At 41.5% G+C, this 16581-nt stretch overlaps 1 protein-coding gene across 2 annotated transcripts in view; it reads right to left on the reverse strand.

Annotated features, from left to right (window-relative positions):
* The window catches only part of Kif24 (kinesin family member 24), a 79208-nt gene that overhangs the window by 5050 nt on the left and 57577 nt on the right, over positions 1–16581 (reverse strand). For both annotated transcript variants that reach the window (XM_031377078.1, XM_031377077.1), the window contains 5 exons: positions 12853–12940; positions 8385–8506; positions 7486–7591; positions 4140–4211; positions 1249–1358 (listed from right to left, as the gene is read on the reverse strand). In XM_031377078.1, coding sequence (XP_031232938.1) covers positions 1249–1358; positions 4140–4211; positions 7486–7591; positions 8385–8506; positions 12853–12940 — 498 coding nt within the window. The remainder of the gene's footprint in view (positions 1–1248; positions 1359–4139; positions 4212–7485; positions 7592–8384; positions 8507–12852; positions 12941–16581) is intronic.

Genomic DNA, 16581 nt, shown 5'->3' on the forward strand with positions numbered 1-16581 from the left:
ATATATATATATATATATATATATATATATCAGTATATAATATATATAATCAGTATATAATATATATATCAGTATATAATGGATATAATATATATCTATTTATTTATATTAGATAAACATTAACAAAATAATCTAAAACATTTTTAAATGTTTTTAATTCTGTAAGAAATGGGAATACTGCTGACAGATACCAAGTCCCTTCAGAAAGAAGCCTGACCAAGAAGTTAATGGGTGTTAGCTTTAAGACTAGTGAGATGGCTCAGTGGGTAAAGGCACTTGCTGGCAATCGTAAAGATCTGAGTTTGTCCCGAGACCAAATGGTAGAGGGCACTAACTAACAGAAGTTGTCCTCTGACATCCACACATCCCTACACCCACTGCAGTTTTTCTTAAAGAGATTGGGTGCAGTTTTTCTTTTTGTTTGTTTGTTTTTGTTTTTGTTTTTTTCGAGACAGGGTTCTCTGTGTAGCCCTAGCTGTCCTGGAACTCACTCTGTAGACCAGGCTGGCCTCGAACTCAGAAATCCACCTGCCTCTGCCTCCTAAGTGCTGGGATTTTAGGCATGTGCCACCACCACCCGGGTGCAGTTTTTCTTAAAGAGAGAGTTTGCCACCAACTTTTTTTTTTTTTCAAGACAGGGTTTCTCTGTGTAGCCATAGCTATTCTGGAACTCACTCTGTAGACCAGGCTGGCCTCAAACTCAAAAATCTGCCTGCCTCTGCCTCCTAAGTACTGGGATTAAAGGTGTGTGCCACCACTGCTCAGCCTGGCACCAACTTTTAATAAGTCCTTGGATAGTTCCTATTTTTCTTTGGGCCTCTTTTTGACATATCCAGATTGGTCCTTCTGAACCTACATGCTCCTATAAACAGTGCTGGGGTCAGCAGAAAGAAAAGCTTCCTGCGTCTACCACACTACCATGTCTTATCTTAGTAGACACTGAAAAACTACCGAGGCATCAATTCTTAAACAGGGACATGTGGCATCTTTTTTTTTTTTTTTTTTACACTCACATAAAAGGAGGGTTCTTTAGGTCATACTTTTCAAAATCTTAGTATAGTATCTCCAAGGCTGTGGAGTTCAGTTTGAGATTACTGTGTCTGAGAGGGATGTGCACAAACACATGGGACCTAGATAATCTGACATCCCTTTTTCTTCCCCTGTAGACCAGGCTGGACTTGAACTCAGAGACCCACCTGTCTTTGCCACCACTGCCCAGAACAACCTGATATCCTATAGCCAACTTACCGGTCAGCGTAGCGCAAGGTATTCAATGTATGCTCTGTGGCTATGTGGCTTGGGGAGATGTTGGCGATCATGCACGTTTTGGCATTGCCAATGAAAGAGTCCTTCAGGACCTATCCAAACCAGGAGACAGGGCAATGAACAAAGGGCACATTCACTACTTATGTGTAAAGATGCTGGCTACAGCTTGCTCTCTATTCACAAAAGAAGAAACTCATTAGACTGGAGAGATGGTTCAGTGGTTAAGAGCACTGGTTGCTCTCGAAGAGGACCTGGGTTTGATTCCCAGCACCCACATGGAGGTTGACAACCATCTGTAACTCCAGTTCCAAGGAATCTTCTGGTCTCTGGGCACCAGGCACTAGGCATGCAGGCAAGATATAGATGTGAATTTTAAAAAAAGAAATGCAAATAACTGATAAGCAAAACAAAAAGTAGTTAGCAGCCTCCAGAGAAACACAGAAACTAGAGAACTAGCTGACATTTATGGTGTTGAGGAGTTGGCTCAGTGGGTCAGAGTACTTGCTAAGAAGTAAGCATGAGGACACGAGTTCAAATTCCCTTACCTCCTCTGCAGCCAATATAGGCCTGACTTAATAGCTATTGGTCATTATCCAGACAACAGAAAGAAAAAGGTCCTATATTTGTATTATTCAGAATGAACATGGCTGGGCCTGGTAGTGCAGGCCTATAATCCTAGATGCTCAGAATTCCGAGGCAGGAGGATCCCAAGTCAATTACTTGTCTGTATTACAAAGTGAATTCAAGGCCAAGTTGTACAACTCAAAAATATTCTTTTTTTCTTTGAGACAGGGTTTCTCTGTATAGCCCTGGCTGTCCTGGAGCTGTAGACCAGGCTGACCTCGAACTCAGAAATCTGCCTGCTTCTGCCTCCCAAGTGCTGGGATTAAAGGCATGCGCCACCACCGCCCGGCAAAAATATTCTTATATTGGGACAGCAGGACTGCAGGATGGCATTGCTCATGCCACTGTAGGAGAAGCTCATGGAGGTTAAACTTGGAGGACTTCACCCCAGCAGCACGGCAGGAACCTCTCAGAGAGGTAATGGCCAGCATTACAAGTACATCGACGCGCAGAAGGGCGGCCTCTCGTGATAACATGGCCTATGTGGTTTTCAGCTGCTACATTTCTTACAAGGACTCAGGAGCGGTGACTCAAGTACCACTGAAGAGGGGTCTCTGTGGATGGCACTGCGTGGCTGAGCATAACCTCCTGTTCCTCTCTGATTCAGGAAGGAATTCAACTGTGGCTAAACTTTCATACCCTGACAGGGAACTAGTGTCCAATAAAAGGTGACCGATTAGTTCATGTAAAAAATATTTTTATATCAAAAGGAAAATATAAACTGGGGATATAGCTCAGTGGTATAACAGTTGCCTAGAATGTGAAGGCTCAATCCTTAGTCTCTGTCCCCAGAACAATCACAGCTAATATTTGTGCAGTTTGTCTATGTAGTGCTTTGTTGTTGAGGTGGGTTGATTGTTGTTGTTGTCCAGGTTGGACTCAAACTCCTGGTTCAAGCAATAATCCTGGATTATTCTTCCGAGTAGCTGGGCTGACAGACATACACACCATGTTGAGTTCCTCCCACATTCCACTTAGCAGTCTTACAACTAATATTTTTATTATTTATAAAAATAGTAAATAGTTACCTCTTGTATAGTCTTATAAATGGGCAGTTAATTTATAGTTGTATTCATAGTTGTATACAATATTTATCTTTTAAAACCTTCCCCATGAAGAAACAATGCTTTGAAAACAGCCAGGCAGCATAACTTGCTTTTAACATCTTCCTGCCATCTTTTCCATCCTCACATGTAGAAAGCCTGTTGTAGTCTTTTAAACTGAAGTCATTAATTTGTTTAACTGAAACTACTGTGTTTTAGTAGTTAAGAACTGTGGTTATCTTATTTACAAAGATCAGTATCTCTACTAAATACTTTGTGTGTGTGTGTGTTTGTATTTTCCCCCAGTGTTGAGGATTAAACTTAAGATCTGGTGTATAACAAGCAAGTGCTGTGCCCCTGGCCTATTTTCCATTGTTTTGTTGTCCAGGGGTAGACAGGATCTCATTATATTGCCCTGACTGATCTCCAATGTATGGGCTCAAACAATCTTCTGCCTCAGCCTAAGTTGCTGGAAACACAGACATCAACCACCATATCCAGCAATTTATGCTTTTACAGATGCAGTCTTGCCATGTTATCCAGGTTGGTCTTGAATTCCTGGGCTTAAGTAATCCTACCTCAGCTTCAGGAAAATGGCACCACACCTGCAGTAAGATTCTTTACACTGGAAGAATATAGAAAAGTGGTGTCCTAGTTAGTTTTGTCAATTTGCCACAGCCTAGAGTCATCTGAGAAGGGAGTCTTAAGGGATTTCTCAGATTAGCCTGTGGGTGATTGTCTTGTTAAGTGAGATAAGAGGACCCAGATAAATGAGCTGTACTATTCCTGGGCAGGTGGTCCTGGGCTGTATAGGGAAATTTTGCCTAAACATGGCTCTGGGAGAGAGCCAGTAAATAACACTGCTCCACGGTTTCTGCTTCAAGTTCCTTCGATGACTCCCTCAAGGATGAGCTATGAGCTGGGATGCTGGCCAGTGTATTCCATCCCAGCAACAGCATGGAACTACAACAGTGGTAACAAGAAGACCACGGCTACTTTCTTGCGGCTGGAACTGCCCTGGTGCTGTGGATATCTCTGCCTGAGTACACTGAGAGCTCCTGGAGGGAAAGTGACACCTAAGTTCTTTTCTCCCCAGTATGTTTAGCACCATGGCTGGTTAGTAGTAGATGCTACTAGTAGCATCTGGTTAGTAGGGAGGAACAATGAATACTGCAGAACAAACTCAAGGCTTTTGTTTGTCTTTACCTGAGTCAGTTTGCTCTGCCTGAAAGGCGTGTGGGTGTGTTCCTGGTCCAGTGCTCGGATACATTCTTTCAGCTGTAAAGTGCAAGAGTAAAAGACCCATCAATATGAAGCTGAAGTAAGGGGCAGCCAGATGTTATATCCATAGGTAGTTTCTCTTTATTTTATGTGTATTAGTGCTTTGCCTACAAGTATGCCATTGTACCATGAAGAAGGCACAGGATCCCCTGGAACTGGATGGTTATGAGCCACTATGTGGGTGCTGGGAATTGAACTCTGATCATCTGTAAGAACAGCCAGTGCTCTTAACCTCTGAGTTATCTGTCCAGGCCTAGAGTGCTTGCTGCTCTTCCAGAGAATAGAGTTTGGTTCTTGGCACCCATTGTTAATTTCATCCAGCTCCAGGGGATCTAACACCCTCTTCTGGCTTCTTCAGACACCCAAACGTGTGGCATACATATTCACACATATAGATAAATAAAAAATAAAAATAAATCTCAAGATTTTGTAAAAGCAAACAGGCAAAGAAACCACACACAGGCAATTTTCCTAAAAGAAAGCCAACTGCCCTGTTGTTTTCTGTTCAATACGTAAAACCAAGCAAGAATCCAAGCTTCTGCACTTGTAATCCTGGCTTCCTTCTTCTCTCTCTTGTCACAACTATGTAGGTACTCAAGTAGATAATATACTTAAGCTACTTCCCTCTCCCCCTCATACATGTAGACCTATAGGTTTAAATCCAAAATTTGGCTATAAACTGTTTGGGGAAGGAGAAATCAGAGTATTAGAGGAAAAGAAGTACTATCTTGTTAATTTTTGTCAGCTTGACCAGAGCTAGCCTCTAGCTCTAGCAGCTAGAGCTATCTGGGAAGAGGAACCTCAACTGAGAAAATGTCTCTAACAGCCTGGACTACAGACAGGTCTGTAGGGAATTTTCTTGATCAGTGCACTATGTGGGAGGGCCCAGCTCACTGTGGGTGGTGCCACCCTGGGCAGGTGGTCCTGGGCTGTGTCAGAAAGGAGAATGAGATAGCCACAGGGAGCTAAGCAGTAGGCAGTGTTTCTCTAAGATCTCTCCTTCAGTTTTTGCCTCCAGGTTTCTGTCTTGATCTCCCCAAAGGTGGACTGTAACCTATGGGCCTAGTAAGTCCACCTCAAGGTGCTTTTGGTCACGGTGTCAGCAATAAAACCCTAGACAAGTACTGAGGGATAGATTATTTCTCTGATGGTGAAACAGGCCAGTTCAAACCACATTAGATTATATGTTGGAAGAACCTGGAGGCCAGGTTTGTTTTGATATGTAAAGTATGCACCTCAGTCCCTTGTCCCTGGCCTGAAACAGCAATTACTTCACACTACCATCTCCCTTTTAGCGCACATACATATATGCTTGTACACATGCTGTGTATGTGCAGTGCTCCTGTGAAGATCACAGAACAACTCTGGGGAATCAGTTCTTTCACCTTTACATGGGTTTCACAGACTGAGTACACGGTGTCAGGCTTTATGGCAATGCGGGCCATCTCAGTAGCTCCTACCACCTCATTTTAAAGAGAAGGGACTGTAGCAAGTTTCTGTAGCATAGTTTATGATGGTCAGAATCACACAGTTTTGGTTAGAGGCTGTACTTGACCAGTTCATTCACTCCATCTGCACCTTCATCCTAATCTAAAGCCAGGAGGGGTCAGAGTACTTGCTAAACTTGCCATGCAGAGTTAAGAAAACCAAACTGACTGGCAAAACAGAAACACTAAAAGTACACCCTATGGCTGGTGGAATCAATAAGAATTACATACTTTATTTAACCTATTATATTTAAAGTATTACTTTGAATATAATATGAAAATACATTACTGAGATATTTTATATGCTTTGTTGATACCAATTTTTCAAAATCCCATGTGTATTTTACTTTAGAAACATCTTAAGTAAGACCAGTTACAGTGGTGGCTGGAGAGATGGCTCAGCTGTTAAGAGCACTGGAATATTATTATAGATGTGCACAACCATGCTCAGCAATATTCGTCTTTATTATAAATCAGTCCAATATCCACCATTTCTAGCACTGAAAAGATTCTCCAGAAGAGATGATATTGTGTATGCTATTTTTGGTAATAATGACCCAGGGTAGCTCACAACTGTAACTCCAGTCCTAGAGGGTCTGATGCCTTCTGGTCTCTGCCTGTATTGGGCACACACATGCTACACAGACATACATGCAGGCAAACACTTATATACAAATAAATAAAAAAACCTAGCCATATTAGACAGCAAATACACATAGTTTCACCGGTTTTTAGGAAGTTTAGTAGAGAGCAGACTAGCACATTAATCATCAACATGGGGTGTGGTCGGCCATGTCTAGAATGTGGGAAAATTTACAAGTGAATGTCTCCCCCACTTCCTCTAAAAAAGTATGTTCGGATAAAGAAAAACAAAGCAGGCTCAAGTGAAGTGACAGAGGAGAGTGTCTTTATCTCCAGTAAGTCAACTATGAAAAAATAGTTATGGGTCAACATGAGGTTTTTAAATATTTATTAAGAGGTAACATTAAAAGTATGATAAATTTTATTAGATTTATTTAAAAAAATCCCTTTGAGATTATGGATTATTTAGAAAATGGCTTGATGAATAGGGTTTCTTTTAATCCAACCAGGAGTTGGCAAGATGGCTCACTGGGCAAAAGCTCTTGCCACACAAGCTTGACCACATGAGGTAGGTCCCTGGAATCCATGATAGAAGGAGAAAACCAACTCCCAAAAGTTGTCCTCTGACCTCCACTCATTTGCCATGTAGGTATATGCTCATATACACATATAGTGATAATGAAATAAAGTAATCCAATTATGGAAGGATGGGGCTGCTTACGTTCTTAAGTTTTTATGTTGATTTATTTTGTGTGTACATGTGTGTGGTGGCATGTATGTCATGTCAGGCTAGGCAGCAAGTACCTTTACTTACTGAGCCACCTTCCCGGCCTGGTTAAGCTTTCAGCTGTTGATAACTGTTGAAAATGAGCGACAGGTATCTGAGATATACTACTTTCTACATTTGCACCCTTCAAATATTGTTTGAATTTTAGGGAGTAGGAGAAAGCTTTCTCAGCTGTGTAGCAATTGCAGAAACATTTCTCTTTCTAACTGGTAGGGATTGAGGAAAAGAGGCAGGGGAGAAAGAAGAGTGGCCTAGCATTGTACAGAGGCTGCCTGGACCTGCCGGCCAGCTCAGGATTTCCACTGTCAAATGAGAGCATGCTTCTGCCCTTCTGATTTACCCAGCCTCAATGACTGGCTTCATGTTAAGGCAAAATCTCTCCAAAAGAGGAGTTTTTAGATTCTAAGCAACTCACAGCCAGAAGACTCTGGTTGATCTCCGCGCCTTCCATCTTTGTCTGTCTGTCTGAGTCCCTGGCATCTGCTGCTCTCTCACTCCCAGCCAAATCAATGAAAGAGATCCTAAAAAAAAACACAGCAGGAATGAGACTTCTTTGGGGCTTTGGTGTATTTCCATATTAGCTGACATTTTGTAACCTCAAGAAGAAGTGGAGCACAGCTCATCCTCAGACAAGACAAGACATTATTGTAAGCCTTCCAAAAGCATGAGGAGATCCTGGTGTCAGCTGGAGCTGGCACTCTTCACTCAGACACTTCATTGGCTCTTCTCATTTGTGAGAAAGTATAACTGAAATTAATAAAGCATTTCCCCACAAGGGCCTGGCGACCATAATACAAATCAGTTAGGTGACTACTTAGATAATTAAATAGAAAGTTTTATTGGCTGTTTTCTAACAAGAAAGGATGAAAAAGAAGAGAATGACTCATTACTCAGAGGTGAGACAGGCTCATCCATCAGCATTGCAGAGTTTGCTAAGATAGCACCAGAGAAGCAATGAATGCATCCAATTGTCCTGTGTCTTCTTTCAAGAAGAATGGATTACCCCACCCCCATTTATAGCCTGCAAGCTCTCTGAGATGCATTTCTTGCCGTTTCTCTGCTGATACTGTGTTTCACATTAGAAGCAATCAATGTCCTTTTTAATAACTTTGGGTTGACCAACAATAGGTCATTACTTCACGGTTAATCAACTGATGGCACTTTATACAATGATTTATTTCAGGGCTAACAACACTACTCTATATCCCTGCAATGAAGACCCAAGGTGGCAGGGTGTCCCAGGTTGACCATATATATTTCAAAGTCACATATGGAGAGGCAGACAATGCAATTCTCCATATAGTTCCAGCTCACCTGCCAAATGTCCTCTTGGCTGAATCTTTGATCTGAATTTGGATGATAGCGTGGGAGCGGGAGGAGTCTGCATTGACACCAGTGGCCCCTGTGCTGCGCTCCTTGCTGCCCTTTAAGATCACCTGAAAAATAAAACCTATAGGATGATTTTCGCCGGGAGAAAACAAAGTCTTCTGGCTCCAAAAAGTTGACTAAGTAAGCAGAAGAGACCTGGCATGTAATTTTGTTAGCACACTGCAGAATTTGATGTCCAGGTGGAAGGCTGCCCAGACACTAAATCATACTGAGTAAGTACCGACAGCAGTGAGAACCATGGAGAATACTAATCTTGTGGGAGAACAGTCAATGGCTCAAGAGCTAATTTACTTCTTAATCTTATGCACTCTTTTTAATATCTTTGATGAATCTAGCCTAACTAAGATCCCCAGGGCAAAACTTGGCTCCAAAGCAAGGTCTCATGGCATTCATCTATTTTAGTATCTGGATCAAAAGACAGAGATGTACATCACAGCATGACTGACCACATCCACCTGTTATACCAGGACACAAGTGTGAAGGAGGACAAGCCTGATATTCAGGAACAGCGAAGTGAGTGATTTTCTGTGTCTATAATGTCCCTTGACTCCAGTACTCCCTTACGCTTGTCTGGGAGTTGAGACTAATTGGGACCTTTTGGCCACAAAGGAGTGGAGAAGGGAGAAGTCTCAGCCTCCAGCTGCCAAGCAATGAAAATGTAGTCATATGAGAGCATAGCACCTCCTCACCTCCCAGAACTTCTATTCCTATCAAATTAAACACAGTCAAGTTTTCCAAATTAAAGGTCCAAATACAGAATCAAACACAACAACAAGCTTCAAAATACCTCATCAAGTAGAAGCAGATTCTTTTTTATTTTTTTTTTAAACTAATTAAAATTAAGTTCTGGCCCAGTATGATGGTACATGTCTTTAATCCACTCAGGAAGCAGAGGCAGGCTCGCTACAGATAGAATCCAGAAAAGCCAGGGCTCTCTTACACAGAGGAAACCCTGTCTCCAAAAACCAAAAACCAAACCAACCAAAACAAAACACCAAAAACAAACCCCCAAACCCAACAACGTTCTGGGGTGGAAATATAGCTAGTTGGTAGAGTGTGTGCCCTGCATGTAGAAACCCTGGTTTTGATCCCCAACACTGCACACACCTTAGGAGGTGAAGGTAGGAGAATCAGGACATTTAAGGCTACATGGCAAGCTCAATCCAAATCAGCCTTGTGATTACTTTGGGCCCAGTTTCAAAAACCAAAACAAAAAGAATGTCTCACTAATCTCAGTGTTTAGAAGACAAAGACAGGCAGATCTCTGTGAGGTCAAGGCTGGCCTGGTCTGCATAGTGAGTTGCAGACTAGCCAAGGTTACATAGTGAGACTGGAGTTTGGAGGTGAATAGTTTGAAGGCAAATATGACAGGAGTCCTGGAATGCTGTAAGCAGAGAGTTTAGAGATGATCCTGGTGGGAGTTCAAAGGAACAATGCTAACAGGAATGCAGGCAGTGAACACTGTCCATGAATTTCAGATGAGAACAAACTACTGGGATAGGACTAGAAGCCATTCATGTTACATTTTGGCAAAGATTTTGTCTATATTTTGTCCATGTCCAGAAACTTTGCAGAAGGCTGAATTTTAAGGTGATTGAGTAAGTTGACAGTTAAGTTGAAGAGAGCAGTGTTGGGACTGTAGCATGGCTATTGTTTTCAGCCAGATTTATAGTAATGATGAGGAACAAAAAGCAGCTAAGGAATTTAAGCACACACAATCTGGCTGGAAAAGGAGTGGTGAGCTGAGAAGTGTGACTTAGGAGGCTAGGGTATTACACAGATTAGTGCCATTACAAAGAACCAAGGTCTGGGAAGATAACCAGCTGGTAAAGTACTTGTCATGCAAGCTGGAGTTTGACTCAGAAAACCTATATTAAAAGCCAGGTGTTTACTAGGGAAAGCTGCAGGCAAAGAGCAGAGCCAGCTCAAGAAAAAGGCCACGTGGGCTACAAGTAGCCAGACCATGAGTCAGCTGTCCAGGGGCTGGCACTGTGTCATGCCATTGGGTGCACCAGATGCTGGGCATTGAACTACAGGATTTAATATTCGCCTTGCTGGGTCTGGGTCTTGCTACTGTCTTGTTCTTTCCTTTTGGGATGGGAATGCTCACTCTGTAACAATTGTATACTGGAAGTATAGTTTTTCTTTAATGTGTATGTTTGCCTGTGTACCCATCAAGACTAGAACAGGGTGTTAGATCTCCTGCAAGTGGAGTTACAGATGGTAATGTGGGTGCTGGCTATTTCTTCAGCTGCTTCCTTTTGATTTTATAGAAATTTGGGTAACAGTTTATCTTTAGTCTCAGAAGAGAGATTAAATTTTAGTTCTGGAATGAACTGTTAAGATTTGGGGGTCAAGTGGAGATAAAATAAAAGCAGTTACATGCCTTTGGAACTAGAGTAGAACGTTATGATTTAAATAGGCAATGTTCCCCATAAACTCATGTCTGAGTACTTTGTTCCCAGGTGGTGGAGCTATTTGGGAACTTACGGAAACTTCAGGAAATAGGGCTTGGCTAGTGGAAACAGGCCATTGGGAGTGTGTCTTTGAGTCTATTATTCCTGGCCACTTCCAGTCTCTACTTCTGGTTTCTGTTCTCAGTGGCACTCTGTTTTTTGCCACACCTTCTTGACATGTTTTGCCCAAATTTAGGGGCAAGTGACCACAAACTGAACCCTATGAACCTTGAGCTGAAAGAACCTTCTAATTTTTTTCTTCAAGTGTGCATGGAGGTCAGAGATTGATATCAGAATGTCTTTCCTATTTATTTATTATTTCCTATTTATTAGGCCCTAGCTGACCTAGACCTTGTTTTGTAGCCCAGGCTGGCCTTGAACTCACAAAGATCTGCCTGCCTCTGCCTTTGTGCAGGAACTAAATGCATGTGTTCCCACAACTGATTATTATTTGTGGGTAAACAGCTCTGTAAGTGCTCAGATTTAAGCAAACAATCTAGAAGATACTGCTGTAAGCATATTGATTCAGTGGGGTATCACTTTTTACTTTAAGAAAAAATGATCCAAACAATTCACTAGAAATGTAAAGTACAATGAAAAGGGTGTTGCTTGAGAGTTGATAAGAGGGCTGGAAGCTGGCTCTTCTGACCACCAGCTTCCAATCTTAGCTTTGGTTTGCTCATATAGAAGATGAGCTTTATAGTATGTATCTTACTTTACAATGATAAAATCACATGGTATTTGGAAAAAACAAAACAAAACAAAAAAACAAAAAGGACCAAAAAACCCTCCAGCCAAATATTTGTTAGTTAATAATCCAAGTCAGTGTAGTGGTACATATACTAATACCAGCAACTGGCAGATAAAGGCAGGCAGACATGAGGCTAGCTGGTCTACACAGTGAGCTCCATGAAAGCCAGGGCTCTATAGAGACCATGTCTCAACAAAACAAAACAAATGAAACAAAGAGCTAAGTACAGAGGCTCACTCCTATAATCATTTCAGTTGAGGTAGAGACCAGAGGATAAGAAGTTCAAGGTCATTCTTGAACTACATAGTAAGTTAGAAGCCAGCCTGAGCTACATAAGACCTTATCTTAAAAAAAAAAAAAAAAAGGTATTTTTTAATCAAAGAAAAGGACCTATGAACAAACTAATGTAAAACCAGGATTGAGCCCAGAGCTTAGCGGCAGAGTGCTTGCTTATTAGTGTTGCAAGATCTAGTTTGATCCCCAGCATCTGCTCCTCCAAGAAAGCCAGGATAAGGATCATTTAAAGAAGGTTCACTAGAAAGATATTTGTACACAAATCAATAAATTACCTCTGAACAAGCAAAAAGCAACAAGCAATTAACAGTGGATATCACATAATCAGTGTTTGTGTGTGCTGGGGACAGTAAAAGGGCTCCTTCTATCTTTTTATATATTTCTGTAATGCATAACAGTGAGAAAATATTACTTTTGTTATAACAAATGGATAACTTCTAATAAAAAGAAGCAGACTTCAAAATTCCTTTGGAAGCATACATAAAAACTAATAAAATTAGTTGCCTCAGGAAAAGGGACTGGAAAGGGAACTTCCTAATTCTTTGGATTTTGAAAGCATGTGAAAGTATTGCTTATTAAAAATTTATTTAAAACAAGCACCCTTGCCTTTAGCAAAGAACCTTTTCTCCTAAGCCACAGAAAATACAACCACAGCCTTTGAAGCCAGCTCAAGAGCATCTTTGCCACGCATTTCGTTTCACACGCCCTGCCTCCCACTCTCTGGCACAGTGGAGAAATAAGCTCTCTTCATAAGATGGCTCACACTGCACAACTGTGAATGGTGCTGCTGCCCTATGCTTTCATCTGAGCCATCGCAGTTGCTAGGAAGCAAAATGAGTGTTTTCCCTGGCCCAAGCGAGGCTACTCTGGGTGTGAGGAGGAAAGGAATTACCTGTAGGAGGAGCTCCACACTGTCCACTTGGAGCTCTCGAAGGCCAGCGATCTGCACCACGTGCTTGCTGTCTTCTCTTGCGAAGAGCCTGCAGATGCAAAAATGTAGCTGGTGTAGCTGGGTGTGTCTTGCCTTTCCAAAACAGTCTATGGACCTCCCACTAAATAATGGTTTTGCCACCTGACTTCTTCACTGCCGGCTTCAGATCACTGATTTGTAAACAAATCAGTATTTTTGATTAAAACAAAAGAATGAGCATAAAACCCAGACAACATTCCAATCCCTGGATGGCATAATCCTGGCTAGTAACTAGTGTAGTGGTGGATAGGGTGGGATCTTTGCTATCTAATCAACCTAAAGTTGTGGTCTTTGCTCATTAGGGGCGTTCCTTTTCTTTCTTGGAGAGGAAGCATGTGGTCCCTAGGCACAGCAGCAGCAGCAGCAGCCACTTGTATCTATAAAGAACTAGCTTCAGGATAAAGCTAACAGATAAAGGTAGAGAGAGAAATGCAGAGTACTGCACCATTATCCTGGAGTGATGAATCAGAATATCCTGAAGCCTTCCAAGTTATCTGAACCAATGATTCCCTAAATAAAGACAGAAGGAGTAGGGTTTTGTTTTGTTTTAAACTTGTAACAGAAGGATTCCTGATACATAGTTTTATATTATTTTGTTTTATTTGAGACAGGGTCTCACTATGTTATTCATGCTAGCCTGCAACTTATGATCATCCTGCCTCAGCTGCCTAAGTACTAAGAGTACAGCTATGTGATTCTTCTAAGAAGGCAAGGGAGGGAATACTGCACTGAACACCCCAGGCCTGCAAATAGGGTAGCAAATGATTATGGACTGCCATTGATATTAAGTCAGGTATACCAACAGCAAGTATTAGCTCTTCTCATTAGTCTAAAGTTACTTTTACCCTTTTGTAAGATACTGATTAAGGCTAATAATGAAATCCTATTCTGTAGTAGAGAGAAAGAGAGAGATTGAAAGAGAGTGAATTAGTTTCTAAAAAAAAGGTGGTGGGGGAGGGAGTTCAGTGGTGAGCCAGATATATCTCTGTGAGTTTAAGGCCTGATTGGGCTACATGGTATATTCCAGGCTAGCCAGGGCTACACAATGAGACACTCTCTGAAAAACAAACTAAAAAATATTTTTTTCTCAATCTAAATCCACACTTTGCAGAGTAGTAAGAGGAAAAGTGTCTTGCAGGTGCCCATGATCTCTCAGAAAACAGGCACGGAAATACACTTCTGAATAAAAGAAGAAACTACCTTGACTTAGGCTCTGAGATCCTCAACACAGAAAGGTCCATATGAGACAGTATAGAATGCACTGCTAGATTTCCCGTGAGTAAGAATCGTATTTCTGAGGCTGAAGACATGGCTCAGAGGACTTACTGGTTTTGTTGAGCTCAGACTCAGGTTCAGTTTCCAGCACCTACATCAGGCAGTTCACAACTGCCTGTACCCACAGTTCTAGGGTATCTGATTCCCTCTGGTGTCTGTGTATACCTGGCACATATATGGTGCATATAAACTACACAGGTATACACATACATACATAACAATAACATTTCTGGAGAGAGCTCACTGGTTAAGAACACTTCCTGCTCTTCCAGAGGACCTGAGTTTGAATCTCAGAATTCATGTCAGGTGACTCAAAACCACCTACAACTTCAGCTTCAGAGGAGCCAGCACCCTCTTCGGCTTTATATATTTAAGATTTATTTATTTTATTTATATGAGTACACTGCCACTGTCTTCAGACACACCAGAAAAGGTCATCTGGACCCTACTGCAGATGGTTGTGAGCCACCATCTTGAGTTATGAATTCAATGCTGAGAATTGAACTCAGAACCTCTGGAAAAGCAGTCAGTGCTCTTAACTATTGAGCCATCTCTCCAGCCCTAAAAATATTTTTAAAAAATTGATTTTTATCCTTTTTTAGGCAAGTCCATGAAAACAACTTATTTTCTATATTTAGGATTTACTTAAAAGAATGTTTAGGCTTTATTTCCTAGTTTAAGAAGTGAATTTAAGCTGGGCATAGTGGCACATACCTTTAGTCCTAGCATTTGGGAGGCAGAGGTAGGCAGATCTTTGAGTTCGAGGCCAGCCTGGTCTACAAAGTGAGTTCCAGGACAACCAGGGCCACACAGAGAAACTGTCTCAAATGCACCCCTCCCCCCTCAAAAAGAAGTGATTATACCCTCTCTGTCTCCCCTGGCTCACCTTGCCTCCCCCCCACCTTTGTCTTTCTCTGTCTTCTCTCTTTCTCTGCCTCTACTTCCTTCTCAATGCCCCCAGCCATGCTCCAAATAAACATTGTTTTATACTAAAAAAGAAAGAAAAAGGGAGAAAGAAAGAAAGAAAATGAATTTAGCATATAAGACTTAAATGGAACCCACTATTATTATACTATGTGGGTTTCAGGGATCAAACCCAGACTGTCAGGCTTTCGTAGCAGGCACCTTCACCAACTAAACCATCTCACTGTCCTTTTTAGTTTAGTTTTCTTACTTAACAAACAAACACCCAAAAACAAGGTTTTAGTGTATAGCCCAGACTAGCTTGGACCTAACTCACTATATAGATTAGGATAGCATCAAACTTAAGAGTAGCCTTTGTACCTCTGCCTTCCAAGTGCTGAAATTAAAGGTATGAGCTGCCACACCTGGCTTGCAAATGATCTTATTCAAAAGTATAAGGTAAGATATAAAAGGAGAGATATGAAAGAATATCATCAGAGACAGAACTTTACAGAAACCCCAGAAAGGCTACCCAGATAAAACCAAACAAGCCCCACAGCACAGGACCTTACAGAGTAAGTGTGGGTCTTTCAGATGTATTAGTTAGAGTTCCTGTTGCTGTAATTAAACACTATGCCCAAAAGCAACTTGGGGAGGAAAAGGTTTATTTCACTCACAGTTCATCATAAAAAGCAGAAAGGGAAAGAACACATCAGGGCAGGAACTGATGCAGAGGCCATGGAGGAGAGCTGCTTATTAGCTTGTTCCTCATGACTTGCTCAGCCTGCTTTCTTACAGAACCCAGGACCACCAGCCCACTGCTAAGAAAATGCCTCCCAGGCTTGCCTACAGTCCAGTCTTATGGAGGCATTTACTTCACTGAAGCTCCCTCTTTTCAGATGACTTTAGCTTGTGTTAGTTTTACATAAAACTATACAGAATTCATAGTAAGCTGAAAAAAAAATCAAAGGCTGGTGAAATGGCTTAGCGCACAAAATAAATAAAATGCAATATAAGATTTTTTTTTAAAAAAGCTTTCACCAAGCAGTGGTGGCGTAGGCCTTTAATCCCAGCACTTGGGAGGCAGAGGCAGGAAGATTTCTGAGTTTGAGGCCAGCCTGGTCTACAGAGTGAGTTCCAGGACAGCCAGAGTTACACAGAGAAATTCTGTCTTGAAAATACAAAACACACAAAAAAACCCCAAACCACAAGCTTTCAACAAAGCATTAGTGTATTCTCTCCCCTTTGTTTACTATAGAAGAATACAAATATACAGGGTGACAATTTGGATAATTCATTACAACTCTTACTTAAAGAAGTGGGCATTATGACTTCAAAGAGCTTCTGGGGTGTCAGGAGATGAGGAGGTGTCTCTGTGTAGTCCAGGCTGGCTTTGAACTTGTGATCTTCATATCTCAGCCTGCTGAGTGCTGATTTGCAGGGTTAAGCCACTATTCCTGGGTAAAAGTACTT

The sequence above is a fragment of the Mastomys coucha genome, unplaced genomic scaffold (assembly GCF_008632895.1).
Source record: "Mastomys coucha isolate ucsf_1 unplaced genomic scaffold, UCSF_Mcou_1 pScaffold18, whole genome shotgun sequence".
In the NCBI taxonomy this organism is placed as follows: Eukaryota; Metazoa; Chordata; class Mammalia; order Rodentia; family Muridae; genus Mastomys; species Mastomys coucha.